The sequence below is a fragment of the Leuciscus leuciscus genome (assembly GCF_965113295.1).
Source record: "Leuciscus leuciscus genome assembly, chromosome: 8".
NCBI classification, from domain to species: domain Eukaryota; kingdom Metazoa; phylum Chordata; class Actinopteri; order Cypriniformes; family Leuciscidae; genus Leuciscus; species Leuciscus leuciscus.
In genome coordinates, this window is record NC_138732.1 from 23,170,113 (window position 1) to 23,190,901 (window position 20,789).

The 20,789-nt window shown below is 36.8% G+C and overlaps 1 protein-coding gene across 3 annotated transcripts in view; it reads left to right on the forward strand.

The window, feature by feature from the left end:
- Positions 1 to 11,596, forward strand: part of pcdh11 (protocadherin 11) — a 181,463-nt gene extending 169,867 nt beyond the window's left edge. For all 3 annotated transcript variants that reach the window (XM_082177251.1, XM_082177253.1, XM_082177252.1), the window contains exon 6: positions 9,373 to 11,596. In XM_082177251.1, coding sequence (XP_082033377.1) covers positions 9,373 to 9,764 — 392 coding nt within the window. In that variant the 3' untranslated portion in view covers positions 9,765 to 11,596. The remainder of the gene's footprint in view (positions 1 to 9,372) is intronic.
- The last annotated feature ends 9,193 nt before the right edge of the window (positions 11,597 to 20,789 follow it).

A 20,789-nucleotide genomic window follows, 5' to 3' on the forward strand; every position in this document is an offset into this window, starting at 1 on the left:
CTCGTGTCTTCCTAATGGAGAAGAGGTCTGAACACACGAGAGGAGAGGAGAGGTAGGACCACGCCAGACATAATGAACACCAGACAATCAAGACCATCAGTCCACAGGAGGGGGAGGGGGGGTCAAGTAGCTAGAGGAGTAGAGCGTAGCCAATCTTTTGTCCCCTCCAAAAAAAAAAAAAAGAGCTTAAATTCCCTTTACCTCTCATTCCCAACTTTAAACACATGGAGAGAGGGATGTTTGGAAAGATAGGACACCAGCATCTTATTCTTCGAGTGTGTGAGTGACAGCATGAAGATTTACTTATTTTTTTACTTATAGATCAGACACCAAATGGAATCTTTTATCCCCTGCTTGTTTTTAATCAACGCTAACAAAAGAAAAGACAGTGGAGAGAGTTTGACCCGCCGTGTTCGGGGGACAACCTCTTTCTGTGGTCACTTTGTCCCTGATTTTGTACTGTTATTTGTTTTGCTGTTTTAATCTCAGCCAAGTCAATAATATTCTTTGTTGTCTGAAAATGGTGTGTCGGGAGAAAAAAAGGTCTCCCTCTTTTGTTGAAATTACCTGCCTGTGACTTCTCTCTCCTCAGGACTCGGGGATGAAGTAATCATTAAATGTTGTTTTCTGCCCGCAATTACTTTCCGTTGCATTGGGTCAGACACAGCATGGATAGAGAAGAGAGTGAGGTGGGATGGAGAGGCGCGTGTGTGAATCAGGAAAAGAGGAAGTAGACTTGGAGAAGTTTGATACTTTATAAGTTTGGCGTCTGTAAGATTTTGAAAGAAGTCTCTTTTGCTCACCAAGGCTGCATTTATTTAATTAACTGTTCTCTATGGTAATATATTTAAAAATTACATTTATTCCTGTGATGGCAAAGCTGAATTTTCAGCATCATTACTCCAGTCTTCAGTGTCACATGATCCTTCAGAAATCATTCTAATATGATGATTTGCTGCTCAAGAAACATTTCTGATTATCATTGTTTTTAATATTATTATGTTGAATGTTGAATTATGTTGCATGCTGCTTAATATTTTTGTATAAACCAAAATGAAATAATTTAAAGTATGCAAGTATAAATTTTTTACCCCCAAAAAAAGACCTCAAACCTTTGAACGGTACTATGGTGTTACTTTTCAATGGTACTTGAATGGTATCTTTACGAATGGCGGTATTTTGGCACTTAAAGAGATGCACTTTAAAAATGATAATTTACTCAACCGAATGTTGTTCTTGTAGATATTAATTCTTATGATCTCAACTGTAGTTACATTCCTTTTTGGATGAACCATTCCTGTAACTATTCCACACTCACATTCCTCAGATAAATATAAAACCATGTGGGTTTTGCAAAAAAACAAAACAAAAAAAAAAGATGGCTTTTTCCAGCCATTTTAGTTACTACTTTTAACCAAGTGGTCCCAAAATGATTTTTAGTTCATGTATGAAGTCGGTTCGACTAAAGTTCACACAGGTGTCCTATTGCAGACTCACCACAGGTGTAGTTTATCACATTACCGTTCGACTAACGTTTGACAACCATAAAAAGCCGAAATACTTTTTGTCTTAGCCCTATATAAGAATTTTATAGTGTTTCAACAAATGTTTCGACTTGGCTTTACTCGAACGAAAGCACATTCATTTAGCATAATCCTAATTTATCAACATTAGAATGATAGTAACACATGCATGCATGTGCAGTACGCATCTGAAATGTTTTTGCACATAAGAACAGTTGCAATCATTAGTTAATGATTGTGACTGCTATCAATGAAAGGCCACTTTTTTTTTTTTATAGCTGCACTGTGAAATATGCACCTTAATAAAAAATGTGTTGAGATGCCGTCAGTCGACTCCACCCTTTTAAGAGGATAGACATTTTATACTAGACAGATTTTGAAATATATCACATCTTCATACTGTCACAGAAGTTTTCATTTCATAAGGATTGAGGCAATTAGATGGGGTTTAAAAGGGTGAAACAAATGGTTTAAATATATTAAATAATTTCAGACTATTTAGCAAAAATGTATAAGCCTTAATTCTTCCACAACCAATTTTTGTGAATGCAACGTATAAGCAAACATAATAATTGTCTATTTAAATAGAAAAATACTTTTAAGTATCCTCAGTAACAAAGACAGGTCACAGTTGTTGTGATTAATGGATCTGTATGACAGCACTCTCACTGTGAATACGCTCGTGTTGTAAGCGATGTCTGTTGTGCAGGTGTGAAAGATTATAAACAACTAGTGAATTGAGAAGATACAAGCCTGAACATTTGCCAAGCATAAAGCTGATGCTTCCCTTTGTAAGATGCTTTTTCATGAGGAGAAATCTTCTGTGCCAGATTTTTATTCAAATACAGGAAACTGCACATGTGTGGGCCTGAAGTTTTTTTTTTTTTTTTTTTTTTTACTGCCGACTAACAGATGGTGGGATGTGTACTTTATGTATTCAGGGGGCCATTATTCAAAAAAAAACTTTTCTGCTGGACCCTAGAGCAACTCAGCTGTGCAATAGTGAATTATAACTTCCCGATGAAACTGTCATGCTGTTTGTCAATCAGTCATTTAATCTCAACAAGGGCATTTTTCTTCATAAACTATATACTGCACGTATATATAATTCCTCAACTCTCTATTTGTCTCTATTCAGTCTTCAATCAAGTCAGTAACTGCACTGAATAACAATTACATAATGCAATAATTTATATATAATATGTATGTGTGTGTGTGTGTGTGTGTGTGTGTGTGTGTGTGTGTGTGTGTGTGTGTGTGTGTGTGTGTGTGTGTGTGTGTATACACATATACATTATATATATATATATATATATATATATATATATATATATATATATATATACACATGCATATAGTTTGTGTGTATATTACTTTTTTGTATAATATTAAATTATTGCATTATGTAATTGTTAACAGATTATTAGTCAACATAAATTCCATTAAATGTTGAGTTATATATTTTCATATTGGCTACCAATTTAATTGAATTTGTTAACGAAATGCATTATAAATTGTTATCATTAAGATGAATCCAGAAAGCAGGACTCGTAAAGATGCTGAAAACCTCCATATGGAAAATATGTTGTATGGCTCCACGGAGCCCGGAATTTCCTTAACATATTGCAGTTGCTGGAGTGTTGCATGCCCCTGGCCTCCAGTTGTAATTTATTTTTGCGATGCATGTCACACTTTACATCCCACTGTACATTTGTACATTTGGGACTTCATGAATATATAATAGCAAAGAGCAGCATGAAATCATACGGATCTCCTCTGCAAAAGTAAAAGTGTAAATCACTCATAAGCAGCGATGAAATACGAGAGTGGTGCTGGAGTGGAGCTGGTGATGAAATGCATCTAGCCTGGAGTAAGTGGCCTTTCCCTGATTCATGAGAATGAAAAGTGGGCCTCTTATTTCACCTGATGGTTTTGTCCAACCCTTGAGTGAAAAATGGCATCTTTCCCCTTGTAAAACACCCATGGGGTTAAATAGCTCCATTATTATTAATGACCATCCATTTGCCAATCTAGATGTGGAGTCAGAGTGGGTGTGTAATAAAATGATAAAGTCCATGTAATTACAAACTCAATTATTATCTTTCAAATTTCATTTTGTTTGACAGCATGGGATTTGTTTGAAGTTTATGCCCTTTGTTCAATCTGTATTACACGCATATACAGAGACTGAGACCACATTGAAAATTTTGAATTCAAAATCTAATTTAAAGTTCACTAATTCTAGTCCACTAATCAAATAAGTATATTTGTGACGCTGACCATATTTTATCCTTCACAGATGGTGAGTTGGTTGTTGCTGAAGCATGAGATGCTTTTTGATCTCAGTTTAGAGTCAATCACACAAATGTGTGTTTTCTCTAGCAGTAATTTTGGTTCCCAACAAACATCTTGTTCAAAACCCTCTTAAATGAATTGGCTAATTGTTAACTATTAATTAAACTAATGTGTAAATGTATTACTAACTAACGTGTAATGGAAAATAACCTACATTAAACAAAAACAATGCTAAATAGCAGTAGTTTCACTGGTGTTCTCAGAATGTTGGATCCCACTGAATTTGCATGCTCTTACATTTTACAGTATGCATGCATGCACACAGAAACTTTTTGAAGGTTTTTTTTTTTTTTTTTTTGGATGGGTCAAGAAAGTCCAGCTCTTTTTAAGGTTGTCAGCTGATTAAACTGTAATAATATCCTTAATTCAGTATGCATATTCTCTCTTGTCATGTTCTTCTCTTGTCCCCAAGGGTTCTAACTGTGCTCATATCAAGTGCACCAATTAAATACATGTACAATTTGCATACATGGCTGAAAGGACACTAAACTTTGATCAAATATGCCACAGTCTGCCCCCTCGGTGGGCATGTTTTGACTCAATGAACTTCATGAAGACTCATTACTTGATCATTTGCATTTTGAAAAAAAAAGAAGAAAAAAAGAAGCATAACCCTTAAACCTTTGCCATGATCTCTCATGAAACTTTTATTTGTGCTGTTCAACACAACTAAAAAAAAAAAAAAGTTAAAAAATTCAAACCATAGACACTAAAAGCAATGTTACACTGAATCCTGTATTACACTTTTGAAATAACATTCTATGTTTATTGAATAAAAAAAATCAAGGCTGAATTCTCTCGTTCATCACGCAGAAATGTGCTGTAGGTGCTACAGAGCCTGGTTTTCTTAAGCTCTACAGTCAACCAGATGATGTTTAGACAGGAGAGAGAGAGAGAGAGAGAGAGAGAGAGCAGGGAGCGATGATGTTCTGTATTTATGCAATTAGCTCTCTAATTGGTAGTAATGGGTTTGCACATGCTAACATAATGACTTGAGTAATCATCTCTGTGGCATCCTTGATGTAAATCCCATCAAGATATATTCAGGTCGTGCTGCCTTGCTTAACAGCCCTGTCAGAAATTGTCATTTGTGCTTATTGTCTGACTTCAGCATGTCCGTGTGCTGTGAACACTGTTTCATCGCACTTCCTGTCTAGGAGTGACCCATACTGTCATATACCGTGCTTTCGGTTCCTTTATGTCACTATACCCCAGCAACATGTCTGTTAATTTTATGTTAACTGTTGTTGTTTTTCCTTTCCACAGCAGCATTTATTGTTATACAACCTGGTGTATCTGTGTAAATGGTGAGATGTCACATTTAACGAACAATTACTTTTCAGTCTTTTTTCTTCCGTTTTAGTTGGGAAAAATAAGCTCAGGTTATGGAACAAAAGATGAGGCCTTTGAGGTTCGTCATACGGGAGCAATCTGATTACCAATCTCTGACGACAGTGTTAGACAATGTTTGCAGGGGAAGATTGAAAACATTTTCAAGCGTTCGCACCGCTGTAATTACAGGTGTGAATCAGCCCGGGACTTCAATCAATAACCAGTGGCCATTTTGCAAAATGTTTCAATCTATAGACAATTTGCTTTGAATGCGAGCCGTTATTAGAAGCCCTATTACTCTCAGAGTAAATAGGCTTGGCATTTGTAAGCGAACGTTTTGCAAGAATGTAAATATAATTTACCCCACACAGCATTCAACTTCACCCAATCATCTGCAGGAGATCTTTGTGGAGAAATTAAAAATGCTGTCTCTTACCCCCAAATGCAAGGTTTTCCAACAAGCATTGATGTATGCGGAGACCGGAGCACAAGGGGTCTGATTCTTTTTTAAAAGCTCGACGGGAGAGTAATGATACCCCCTGAATACAAAAAGCACTTAAACAGCATCAGAGTGAACCACTGCCTCCGGCTGACGAAAGCATTCAGCGCTGTCACCCACATCAGTCAAGCAGTACTAGTCCCTGTGGAGGAGAAACTGATACGGACTACATTTTTTGAGCCGTTTAATGTGAAATATCACATGCGAAAAATAGTAGCTCTCCTGGCTGTTGACATAGCGCCACTGTCAGCTCGTGCTGTGCCTCTGCACGCTGGAAAGCCACGCAGCGTGGCTTCAAAACACCTTTTACACATAATGTAATTGCGCACACACTCTCCTCTGCTTGTGCTGATTGACTTCACACATGCACGCACACACAGGCCTGCTGGGCAAATGCACTAAAGGTGTCTACAGACTTGTGCTAGGGCCGCTACATGTGTCTGCCTTCGCAAGTATCTGTCCACCGTGGCGTGATGCGCTCAGCCCTCAAAAGAACAATGGCTCTGAAAGACACCTCCAATTTCCAAAGCAGCTCTGGGGTGATTTACAGCAGCCTCCGAGAGCGACCTGGCCAGGACTCATTCTGCTTGCTCAGAGAGTGAGTGAGCGGCATCATTTTTCCTTAATGAAGTTAGTGACCCTCTGAAAGGTGACACGTTTACCGCTCCACTGATTTATGCACTGATGCTCTGAGGCAGACTATAGCAGAGTAAAGACCGGGAGGATGTGGCCACATCTTTCTCTCTCTCTTTCTACATTCTTTCTGTTTGTAGCTTTCTATATTTGTGCTATTCTGTCCAGTTCCCTGGTATTTAAACAAACCGACAAGCAAAATATAAGCATATTACAGCTCTGTTCCAAAACCTAGTAAAATGCTTAAAGCCCACAATATACTTACGTTTTTTTTTTTCACAAATATCAGCATAAGCACAATATGCACATACTGTACATGTGCAGCCAAATGTTTCTAACCGTGCAAACTGTATGCTTAGATCGCTCATGCGCCTTGAATTTTTTTGCACTGCTTAGTTTGTCCACAAGGCAACAACACTGCCCTGTCGAAAAAGAAACGGAAGAGACAGAACAACAACAAACTGTACAGTAGATGGGGATTAATGCTGCATTTAAGATGAAGTCGGAGGTGGGAATATCCCAGTTGAATATTTCCATAAATTAAAGTTCCGACTGTCCCCAAATCAGTATTTTTCCATTCAAGTAAACTTTTGGAATGATAAATAAAGTGGTACATTATTCCAGACTTTAGCTCTAGATTCATGTCTATCTATTATGTCTATCTATTAGTTATTGAACAAGTAAAACAGGCATTTATTTATACACAAACTATTGTTATAGTATATTTATTACATATTAAATGTTCATACAATACATGCAGCAGAATACATAAGTGTATTTTTACAGTCCACATAAACCAGCTCTGTATGCTCATCGGTCACCTCCATCTTGGAAATGACACCAAATGAAGCTTCACACTGAGGATGGGGTTGTCTGACTTGTAGTGGCATTTCAGATGTTATTTTCCATTGGGAGGAGGTAAACTGTTAAACAGTTTTTATTGGTGTTTCTTAAACACTGAACACTGTTTATTTGTAATTAACATTTCTTGGATTTATTGACAGATGTTCATGTTTATCAGCATTACTGTAGCTCAAATCCTGCTATTCCTGTCAAATACGTAAATACATCATTATACTTCAACAGGAGAAGACAAATGTCAACAGGTTTGCCATCTCTGAACTGTCAACATCGCAGGCATTAACAAATTCATGAGATGTCATTGAAAATATTGCAATATTATGCAGCCTATGGATCCAAGAATCATAGATAGTTATTGTAGGGATCTTTGATGATTAATAATATTTATAAGAGCTTTACCCAGTATTATTTTGCATTATGCACAATTATCTAACATTAATGATAAACCAAATCCTGTGAAAATCAGATGCTAAAGACTATTAGATTCATAAATGAGAATAACTATGGTTACATACTTAGTCATCTTGCTCTCGAGTGGACCGGCTTTGACTGTTTAAAGGTGAACTAAGTAACTTTTTTTACCTTAACTGAACAGCTTCGGAGTTATTGGAATGGTTATATTACTTATTTCGGGTTGAATGGTGGTCGTTTCGCACCCCCCTGGTGCCCGTGAGCGGAAAATACGCACTTGCAACTTTGAGCCGCCGGGCCGCCGGCCGCTGCGTCAGGAAGTCTCGCGTGATATCAGGTCTCGCGATGTAAACAATTGCTTTACGGCCAAAAGAAATCTGCTAAAATGCTGTCATTATTGCGCTCCCTCACGCTGTCCGAACCCGAATGAAGAAGACGTTTTAAAGAACATCCCATCTGCTTTGATGTCGTTGATCTATAGCCTCTGGTGTCTGAGAATCAACAACGAGTTTTTACGACAGTGTTGTCAAATATCTATTCCGAAGCTGTGGGGGGAGCTCTAGAGAGAAACCTGCGAGCAAAAAGCGAGAATACAGCGAAGAAGTCCCGAAGCTACTGAGTGCTGCTTTAAATATGGTGGATGGCTTACGTATAGTGATATATTACGATATCTACATATAGATATCTTTGGCACAAACAGTAAATAATGTTGCTAGCCAGACACAGCAAGGTCATGGGTTCAATTCCCAGGAGATGCAAGTGCACTGTAAGATAAATGCGTAAAAAGAGTTCCCTTTGCATGATATTTGTTGGAAAACTATATTGGCTCTCGGTGGTAAAAATAACCTAAGCATGTAGTGCAAGGGGAACCAGACTTAGTCGCTTTTAATTATTTCTAACACCTTTACTTATGCAAATATGCAAAATAATTTCTAGATGACAGCTTGGAGGGGGACCAGTGATGTTCAGCCCCTTTTCTTAGCGGGTTAAGATATACATCCGCCGCTGTAGGGCTCCCGCCTGCCTCCGCGAGCACTGTTTTACATTCTAATTATTAGAGTTGACAGGCTTTATGGCTGGGGCTCAATACTGAGGCCTTTTCCTTGGCACATCTTGCATGTGATGTCAGAGCAGGTTTAATGAGATAAGAAAGTTTGAGTCCTGTAGTTTACGGTTCTCTTTCCTTTGAGTGAATCACATTCCGATCCTCACAGCTACTGTAGGACGTTTGCCGAGCCTAATACTGTACGTGTCAGCTGCGTTAACAAGTAGGCGAAGAAGGAGGAATCGCTGCATTACTGTTTGATTTATCATAATTGACTTGATTTAAGTGGGAGACATCAGCAGAAGAGAGGTGTGCCACGATGACTAGGATTAAAATAAACAATGGTTTTAGAGCAGTTCATTAATTCTTTAATATGTAAAAAGCCAATCTCAGACACAAACAACAGAGACTTTTTTTTAAGATTTAATTAAGCTACAGGGAATTGAGCGCATATTGTAGGTAAACACTCAGGACCATGGGAATACCATTTAAATTAAAAGAACTGGTGTTGTTTTTCTCATTATGAGATGAATTAAACATTTATCACTGCCTTTCATTTCTCTCAGAAGCTGACATTTACAGGTCATCTTTTGATAGCGCCAATTTTTTATTGTCTCCAAGTGCCTTGGCAATAAGAGAAAGTATGATTTATTTTGTCTTCTTGTGTTCACCTCTTGACTGAGCCTTCACATTTGTCATTTCATCATCCACAGCTATTGAAGTCAACCTGCAGAAGGCTCTCGCCGAAGCCTCGGAGACCTGTACCCAGGAATGTCTGATCCTGGGTCATTCTGACAGCTGCTGGATGCCGCCAGCGCTGACCCAATTCCAGACGTCCGGCGCCGCCACTCTGCCCTCCTTTGGTTTTCAACAAAGCTGGGCGCGGGGGACCAATACGGATGGGCGTCACACTCTTGGCAGGTCAGTGCCCAAAGATGATCTGGACAAAGGGAGCAACCGGCCCCAATTCTACAACACACTTGAGAGACACTGCAGCAAGAAAGAGGATACTATCAAGGTCATCCCTCTAGCCAGCTTTTCCGCCACGTCCAGCCCTCAGACGTCCGCGAGCGGAGGAGCCTTCCTGCGCGAGCATCAGCTGTAGAAGCGAGGGTAGGCCTCGGAGCACGGCATAATGAGAGTGATTGAAAACGAAAAGCTGACGGGTTCTGATGATTATTAGCATATGTCAAACGCTTCTTGACACGTGATATTTTTAAACACGGCAGAAGGGGAAGTTAAAGCAAAGGACAGTAGCTTTCAAGATCCTCAATGAAACTGAAACATGTACAGTAGACAATGGTAGATATAGACCAAAGTAGCTACTCAAGTAAAAAATGAAAACGAAAAAAAAGTGGTTTAAATATGTGTCTTAGTGACTGATTAGTGGCAAATGAATTAAGCTTTACTGTTGATCAAAAGGGACGAGATTTTTATTTCATTTTTTGTGCACCTTTTGAATGCAACTTGACAGCAAATTACTTTTAAGTGTACACTGCTGGAGGAAATCATTGCATACGTTTACATGCACACCGATATTCCTACTTAATTATGAAATTGCAGTATAAAAAAACAACAACTCATGTAAGCATCATGTTCTTGTTACTTAAAGTAAATGTGTGCATATTCTGAACATTATTTGGTCTAATTATAAATCCGTATCCTTGCACGTCTGCATTTCAGCAGTTAGCGGTCTTCGCGGGTTTAATTGGTGCTCACTAACGGCAAAGCCAGTGCTTATTTCTTTGTGCTTTGCACATGAAAGCAGACACACTCAAACAAAACAATGAAAATTAGGCTCTGAGTTAAGAACCCGCATTTGGAATATTACGACGCATGTAAGCGTAGTCAATAAGGTTAAGTGTTATGTGTGAGCGCTCGGTGACCCTGGTATTTCTTTCGGCTTCGGTGAGGTGTGTCGTTTCCAGCTGAATTTCCGCCTGAGTCAGTTTTATTCTGCTAAATAAACTGAGACCTAGTTCCATGCCTCTTAATGTGCTGCTTGCTCTGTCAAGACTACAGATACAGCCAAGCCTCTCTGCAAAAATTAGTCTTGCTCGGTGTTAACGCATAGAAACTTTTATATATTAGGGTTCTTTTTTTCTTGTTAAACTTTGACGTTAGCTCTTTTCTCCCTGGTGAGCTTAGAGCCTTCCTCTGATTTTCAGCGTGTTGGTAGTTTCCATGCACCTGACACCCTTTCTCTCCCATTATAAGAAACCCGCTTATTTTCTACATTATCTCATTAGCTGAGGCAGAGACATGGCTAAAAAGACATCCTTTGTTTTTTCGCACCCTTACATCAAGTTTTCCTCTTGATATATATAATGTATGCACCACAATAAGTGCCATGGAACCAATTACAAGAATCTCCCAATAGTATAATTACTTTGATCAGTAATCACTGTAACCGTTATAGAAGCCGAGTGCTGCTCTATAATAGTATAATTGGCTACCTTTTGTATGTGCGTGTGTGTGCGTATGCGACTGCTCGTTAGCTAAATGGTGTGCACTTCTTTTTAAAACTTACAAAAAAATACGTTTGTGAGATTTATACAGTATATAACGATGTCAAAGAAACAGCCTTAAGATGTAGATGTGTATTGTATGGATGTGATGACTGCTTATTGAAGTAGAAGTTTGCTTACAATCGTGTCACATTTTTGTCAAAACATTCAGTATATTCAAACAGAGACATCAAGTAATCCCTTAAAAGAGGCTATGCGGATTGAGAAATCAGCACAAATTTAATTCGCTAACAGTCCTCCTTAGTATATACTGATGACACAGAAATATTTGGGTCAGTGATCCAAAAAATTACTTCACTATGAAATAGTGTGCGTGCCAGCGACAAGAAACGTGTCACAGCGAAGACGTGTTGGAGTGTGTTGATGTGAGAGAACTGACAATCACTCCGGCAGATGTTCCCTATACAACTGTATAGTGTTGTCAAAAGACCCGGTACTTCGGTACCAAGTCGGTACTCATTTTTTTTAAACGTCACGGTACCAGGTTTTCTCAAACCCGGTACTTGATGCGCGTGCATGCCCGAAGCGCGTGCAGTTGCGTCCTCTTCATAAAAGCGCTGATGGCGATCGGCGGTGCTGCTGCTGATGTGGTGCTGATGTTTTTGCGCGTGCAGATACGTTATTTCAAATGGCGCGCGGCAAGCGCGCTCATAATAGAAGCGGCGCGCTCGCTTTTCCATGTGCGTTCATGGATGTATAGCAACGACAGACGCCACGGGACGGGAGTACAAACGCTTGTGCGAACTGCGCTCTCCATGACGACGAGGAAGTGTGACATAGGCCTATTAATTGATTTCTAGCCCTTGCATTAGCTTTACTACTAGATATATTTATGGAGATGAGAAATAAAAAGCCGTCATTAATATCAGTCCGTCAGAAAAGCAGTTCTAGTCTTATTCTTGGCTGGATAACTCTTAGCAGGTTTAAAAAGCCCTTTTAAAGTTAAATATGAATACAGTTTTGGATTAAATAAAAGTATAGTCAAGTCAAATAAAACATATTTTATCTCCTGTATAGTTTGGTAATGCTACAATAAGATACCATTCATTAACATCACTTAATGCGTTATCTAACATAACACATTGAGTGAACAATATATTTTTACAACATTAATTAATGTTTGTGAATGTTATTTAATACAAAACACTTGATTGGTCATGTTTGTTCACTTCATTCATTGTGCATTAAATAATGTTAACAGAAATAATGTTAACTTTTAATTTACAAAAATTATTTTTAAATTAACCCCTAAAGGAGAATAATTTCGACAGTATATAACTATTGTTTTTTTTGTTAGGTCATTTTATCTAATGTTATCTAACAAATGGAATCTTATTGTAAAGTGTTTTTAATACTACAGTTTCCATCTTTGTGATATACACTTTAATATAATTAGGCTATGTAAATTTAATCTAAATTAAGCTTTGGTACCGAAATTGGTACCGAGAACCGTGGATTTTCACTGGTATCGGTACCGAATACTGAAATTTTGGTACCGTGACAACACTACAACTGTATAAAATCTGCCGAACACTCATGATTAAGAGGAATAATTGCAGTGTGGGACTCTATCAATGGAAGGAAGCAATGCCCTGGTGCTAGCTGTGACTGTATTGCTGGGATAAGAGTATTGAGTGACGGTGTAATGACAGCGACTCAACTCGCACTCTCCTAATCCACACAATAAATCTGGAAAAGCTCGAAAGACAAGGTATGAAATACTAATATTAGCCGTAGTGTTTGTATTGCATAACACTGTTTGAAAATCTCTGCTTCTGTGTTCATTCATCACACCACAGAAAGCACCTAGTTGCAAATTATTGAAAGATTATCATCAGTTTTTGGAAGTCTTTTGAGCTTCCAATAATTAAAAACAATGAGCTTTAGAGTTTCATAACACATATTAAAATATTTACTTTCTTTTCAGAACTGCATAATTTGAGTGGTTTTACATTCTTAAAGTCAACATGAAATCGAAACTGACCCTATATACGGTGTTAAATGCATGTTCCTGCAGGGTCTTTGTGAACAATTCATCTGTACACATTTTTCTTTAATGGAAAAAAATGCTAATCTACTAGGGGTGTGCAGAGGAGCCAATATCTGTATCTCTTACAATCTTACACTGTATTCGGATAATACCGGAAGTGGGCTGTGCTTTAACCAGAAGTTCGTAATATTTTGGTTTCATTTAACAAATATTCCTTGTATAACTCATAACATGCATATGAAGACTTCAGATGCAAAAGCCTCTAAGTGCCATCTGAAATGTTCTTCTTAAATTAGTATTTTTATCAAGCTCGCATATTTAAGTTCAGTAATTTCACTTTAATGACAATAGGTGATTTTTATTGCCATTAAAGTGAAATAACTGAACATAAACATACAAGCTTGATAAAAATGATCATTAGAAGGAAATTTCAGATGGCACGAAAAAAATCTTCTTTTTTTTTTTTTTTTTTTTACATTTATTTAAATATCTTCTAATATTATATCGGAGCCGATATGCATTCCAATGGCAAATCTGAATAAATGATAAAGAACACATAAATTCTTGCCATCTCCCAGAGACAGTGAGACAGAGAAACATATCATGTAGCCGATCGTATCATACAAGGTTTAAAAAATTCAAAGCGACATCAAGTAGTAGAATATCTGTATGATTCGGTCTTCGTTGATATTACTCTTGACAGAGAGATGGTTTGTGAGAGACAGGTAGAGACAGCAACACGGCTATTTGATTTGCGATCGTGCTATGCTTATTTCATTCATTTTTGTATCATATTGTACAAGGTTTAAATAATTGAATGAATTCTGGGAGAACGCACACACTCATTTATAGACCTTATTCAGAGCAGCGCCATGACAGGTATGAAAGCGAGGCTGTGAGGGATAGACTTACCGTTTTCAGTGGCATCTGCTATAAAAAGCTGTATAAAGCTCCTAGATCACTTATAATTTTACACAGCTCATGTTGTCTGGAGTTTTTTTGTCTCCTGAAATTTCTTGGAAAGATATTTTTGCAGTGTTTTGTCAGCAGAACAATCCAAAAACAACAGTACAACCCACTGAAGAGATGTATCTCTATCCGTCACAGCCTCGTTTTAATTCCCGTTAAAAATAAAAAAAAATGCTGGGAATAAGGTCTATTGCGTAGTGATTGTAGAATTGTATGTATAATATCATGTAATATAATATAATTCTGCGATAGAAACCTTTCATGGTCCAGTCATATCCCGAATGATTAAATTAAAAAGTCTTTCCTCGCCAGCGTTTTTTTTTTGTGTTTTTTTTACAACGCCAGCGTTTTTTTACATTTTCACAAAAATGTCATGGCCCCCAGAATATTTTGTGGTATAAATATCTGAACATACAATATATCAAAAGAAAGGACAAAACTTATTCTAGCTTCATGATTTATTTTTTTATCAACACTTGAATGTGGGTAAGCTTCATAAAAAATGAAAACGATAACATTGAAAACATGGAAAATACAGTCAGTGGCAGGGAAGCGTCTCACAAATGACGGAAATTTCTGTCAATGGCGGGAAAAGAGTTAAACCCTGTCTGTTTTTTTATTTATTTAATTTTTTATTGAATAGTCCATTTCTATCAGAAATGTACCACAAATACAGAATAAAATAAATGCTTTGCAAATGCTATTTCATGTTGACTTTAAAAATGTATGGACTTGAAGAGAAGTATTTTCTGAAATCTGAAATGGACATTTTCGAGTAGTGGACAACTACATTAGTGCCAAGGACAAAAAAAAATGTGCGAGAATGAATGAAAACAACAATATATGTGACTGATAAATAAATGCATAGAAAGTTCCAATATGCATGGTTATTCTCCCCTCTAGCACTTTTGTACTTTTCTAAAAAGTTGGTTCCCTGATGTATCATGTAAGCAGCCTTGATAATGAGGTGTTTCTTTCCTCTGAAATAATATTATTATTATTTATCTATTTTTTTTCCGTTTTTTTCTGGAAAATATTATGGCAGATCATCTCAGTAGTCGGGCATCTTCATTTGCATGTGTTCCATTTGACCTTCGCTGGCTGACTGTGTTCTGCACCACTAAACCCTTGTTCTGACACTAATCAGAATCTGTGTGCTGTCAAATGGTCATATCTCTCGGGTTGTGTTATAGTTAGTATGAAGGATTAGAATGGCAACACACTTTCCGCATCCAACACGTCAATACACAAATTAAATACATTTTCATCATTACCATACAAAAAAAAAAAAAGTAAAAAAAATAAAAAAAATATATATATATAAAAAAAAGCAAGAGCAAAGTGTACATAGATATACTTAGCATTAACCCTGGGAAATACATACCGTATGTGTAAACAAAAGGAAAAGTGGTTTATACTTACTGAAAATAGTTGATAAAAGACAAAAAATCATGAAAATGAGGACAATCTCTGTTGTAATGTATTTAAAACATATGCATACTGTATATTATTATATGTGTGCGCGTGCGTTTGTGTGTGTGCATGTATGTATACTGGCACAAAGCTGGCCGGATAATGTATGTACACACTATGTATCTTGTATAGAACCTGAAAAGAATATAAAACTGCTGATATATTAAACCTGCTTGTAATTTAAACATCATTTGTTGTATTTCACAATTATTTCTTTCTTTGGAGGCAAGCTTTCACGTGCCAGCATTCAAGAAATGAACACTGTTGAACAACTGAAGTATATCTTGATATCACACCGCTGTAAAATACTGAAAAAGAAATGAAAAGAAAAAGAAAAAAGAACATGCTCATTTACATTTGCTGTAATGTTTTTTCTTGTCTTGAATTTTTTCTTGAACCATTAAATATTGTGTATCTTTAGACACTCTGTTGTGTGTCCTATCATTTCAAAACACTTTAATCCTATTTTCCTCTTATGGACAGAAAAGCCTTGATGTAGACTGCAGGTGGTGGAGAATGCTAACAAAAAAGAAGAAAGAAACGTGGTTCGGTTATGGACCGGCTTCCATTAGGGAAAGCGAGCAATATGCATACGAAACACTGTCTATTTGCAGAAAAGGAAGGCAAGGGGAACTCATGATTAAGTCCGTCTGCACAGACAATAGCAGTTATACAGCCGTTAGAGCCATTGATTCAGTAGGAGGAGGGCTTCAGAAACACACCTGAGAGATTTTAGTTTGAAAGAGAAGAGGCCACCTAGGTGGACTCAAGAATAATTGGTGAGTCTGGGCATATAACCACCATTATGTGCTCTGCAAATGTGCCAGTACTGCAGCTTTGGACCAAGCCCAAGACAGAGGTGGGAGCAAGAAAGGAGCCTTAAAAAGCAAATGAATAAAGATTATCCGAGCAAAAGGGTCTACCTACAGCACTGCAAGTTCCTGAACATTTTGCTGAACTGCCTAGTTACACTCTTTTTCTGCTGGCTTTACATTTTTAATGCTTGACGAGCACGTATGTGTATATGAGTGTGAGCTTTCATATAGGGGTGAGCTCAATTATCCTTCCTTTCCCTCGTTAGTCACAAAAAAAATAAAAAAAATACTGGGCATCCAGACTGCAATGCAGATAGAGTAGAGGAAAATGAATTAGAGTTTAACAGCATGCAAATGCTACTTTTAAAGGGACAGTTCACTCAAATATAATATATTTTGAAAAATGTTCAAACTGTTTTTGTCCATAAAATAAGTCAACAGGACCCAAACATTAAGGTCTAAAGGTGTCATGGTCCAAAAAGGAAGTATTTTAGTATCTTTTTTATCTAATATTTATTGTTGTTTTTACAGCTTTATTTCAATTACCAAATATGATTTTTAATAGTTTTATTTATTATAACAACAACATTACAAAAAAAGTAGCATGATATTAATCAAAACTACTAGACTAGTGTAAACTAAATAATCTAAAGCGACATGATCACTTTGTATGATGAACAAATTCAAATCTAAGCCTTTATTCACTATCAAATCAAAGCAAAACCTTTATCAACAGAAAAAGAGGACTACAATACCTCAATTATGGCGATACAAACATCAAGGACCATTAAGTTTAGTTCAATGACGTACAAGAACCAATAAGGTTTAACATTAGTTAACATTTAAGGATTGTGTCGCCATATTTGTTGTAGTTTGTGAATTGATTTATTTCACTCTGTGTCGGTTTTGGAGCATGAAAGTTTTGGGTCCCATTGACTTTAATAATAGGGAATAAAATGTTTTGAAAAAAAAAAAGATTATGTTCCACAGAAGAAAAAAAAAAAAAGACAGGATTAGAATGACATTAGGGTTCGTCAATGATGACATTTTTTTTACATTTTTGGTTGACCTATCCCTATAAGAGAGGATTTTAAACAATTGTGTCAGTGCTTAGGGTAAAAACTGCATTTTTGGAGTGTGCAACCAGAGAGCGCATGTGGAGACATTAAGCGGCTGTGACAATGGGTTGATATGCATGGGGAGACATGATAAAAGGTAATGGCCAAAAGGTTATAGATGGGGTCTTACAGTCACACATGCAGGGAGCCCTTCCACACTTTCCCAGCATTATTCCCCATGGCCATTTTATTAGATGAATGAAACATGACTGGCTAGCATAGAGCTAATCAACCCAGTTTAGTTGTAGCGGTTCAAACGGAGGACTAGAAGACTTCAACCGCTTTCAATATGTCCGTTTTGTTCTTTACCTGTAGAGATAGTGAGTGTACTACTGTGGCTCACACTGATTGTGTGGCTAAAGCCCACCTGAGTTTCCTCTGATGCAGCGATCTGAGCGCAGAAGCTAAACGAGTTGCTAGATTCGAGGTTACTACGCGGTGACATTGTGTCTGCAGAGAGGGGGCTTATGTGTACAGAGAGAGTATCTCATCAAGGGCGTCTAGATGGGGTCATCACATCACCGCTGAAGATCTCCGGCTCAAAGCTTTTTCCTTTTGCTCAAGTGGGTTGCTGAAGGCAGTGCAGCAGTGTGGCTTATGTCTCATTGCAGTGTTGACCCAGCGTTTAAATCCAGCAATAGTTTTTTAAATCAGAAGCGAATACAGGAAGACAGAGCGAGCGAGAGTTTAAACTGGTGCGGAGACAAAGTAATAAAGTTACTATTGAATCACAGAGCAAGCCGTTTGTAATTTGTCCCTAGAAAAACCTGAAAATACAATTCGCTACCAAACAGACCACTGTGATGCTGAAAAATGCCTCAATGCTCCAAAGAGGAAATTGATTGAAGTGGCCTTTTGCAAGCAACTCACGCCTTCTTACTGTTCATTTGTATCTGACTTCAAGAACACTTGTTAACTTTGCAAATATGTTTCTTTAGAGGAAACGCACTACGTTTTCAAAGTGCCATCTGCAGAGGCCGCTGGTTGAACATATAGAGGGTGTCAAACAGCATGCTCATTTTAAATTGTAATTAAACTGGCCATCAGGTACCTTGAGGCTGTTTAGTCAACAGCAGGATACTAATTACTATAAGATGACCTTTGGAATAATATCTGGTGAATAATTCATAATTGAGGAGATTGCTTCAGAGACCTCCACTCTGAACTTTGTATGCTCAAAACTATTTAAATGAATTTTCAAATCGAACCCTCCGATTCGGTGATCAAGCAGTACAGTACAAGTGAAAAGGCTTTTACACAAAGGGTGAGGTTCCTTTTGAGCTGGTGATAAAAATTTATGTGTTTTATTGCCTTCAGACAATACTGACTCATATCAATATTACACTTTCATCTAGCTTGACGCTTACAAAAAGAAGCATATACTAGTGACTAAAGTCAGATCTCAGTGATATTTTCATTTTCACAATGATACAGGACCTGATTTTCTTGAATGTCAAATGATTACATTCATGCAAATATGATTCTGAAGCCTTAATATAAAAAAAATGGAACCAGAGAAGAGAAGGTTTATATACAGCAGTACATCCCGATTGATATCATGGATGGATTTCCTGAACCATTACATAGATGTCAAGTAAAAGACATGTATTTATGAACTATCCCACACGTTTTCAAGGGACAGACATATAAATTAAGGCAACTACATTTAATATTTGTGTTCGTTGTTGGGTAGCTGACTACATCAACGATGAATTATGTAATCAGCAAGTCAAAAAAATTAATAAAAAAAATAAAACCTATTAATGGCAACATGATTTACTTTGAATAATTCATGTAACACCATTTAAGTGAATTTCTAAATGCAAAAAATTTATAAAAATCTTAGTTTAACTGAAATTTGACCAGTCCTAATTATATATTTTTTTCTGAAATATATTTAAATAAATATATTATATAATAATATATTTATTAATCTATAATATATTTTTATAAAATATAAATATATTTATATGATATAAAATGTAATGTTGAAAAAAGTTTTTATTTTTCAACTACCCATGTGTTCAAATGTTGAGTGTTTTCTCTGTAAAAATAAGCTTGCCATGTTTGCAGTGGTAGGTTTAATGTTATGACATTTTTACTCCAGTGGGGCCAATTTCCATGATCTTGTCTAGGGCCCCACAAACCCATGTGCCAGCCCTTTAAATTAGTTAATAAAATTTGTTCCTAAGTTACTGTTTATTTTGTTTGTGATAATACCAGATGTTTCTACAAGTGAATTCAATTCACTCCTTCTCTCTCAAATGTTTTATTAATGTTTCTCCATTGTAGCTTTAATCCTTAAAGGTAGGGTAGGCAATTATTTTCATAATCACTTTTTGTTACTCTGGTTAAAACTCTCTTCAGATCCTGATAGCAATCAATAATATACGTGATCTAAATATAAAACAAAAAAGAATACATAAATCTTCTGTGGAAGATTCAGAACATATGTAATAGTGATGGGAAGTTCAGATCATTTTACTGACTTTGAGTTTATTTCAGCAAAATGAACGAATCTTTTTTCCAAGTCATTTCATTCATTTCAGCAGAATATAATTGAAATGTTGCATGTTAATATCCAACTTCCCCAACACATCAGCTTATGCAAACATTGATCACATTTAGAATAATATATATATATATATATATATATATATATATATATATATATATATATATATATATATATATATATATATATATATTAGGGATGTCAACGATTAATCGACGATCGATTAATTGTCGATTATACATTTAATCGATACAACTTATCGATCATCGATTAAGCAGGTCTTCATGCGCGTGCGCGCTGCTCAACCTCGAAACATGTAAAGCGAGCGCGCTGGAGTTATGTTTGGGACCATTTTACACCTTCATCATGACTATAAGTTTGCGTGTGCATTCGCAGCCTTTTGTTTTGTGCAAATGTAAGTTGTAATACTGTTTATTTTCTGAAGGCCTATCTATATCTGATTTATCTCATATTGGATGCATTTGGTTAAGAATTAACTCTGCAGTAAAGCATCAGCTTCAGCACGCGCAGCTCAAACGGCAGTGCACGACTAATAATGACTATTGGGACTGTAATATTACATAACATTATAAAGAGAACAATATTGTAATAAAACATTGTGAATTATTTGGGTTTAGTTGCCGTGTCGCGTTGCTCCAGGAAGACCGCATCCACATCCACAACGTTAATTTAAACGACGATCGATCATGGGAATTTGAGAA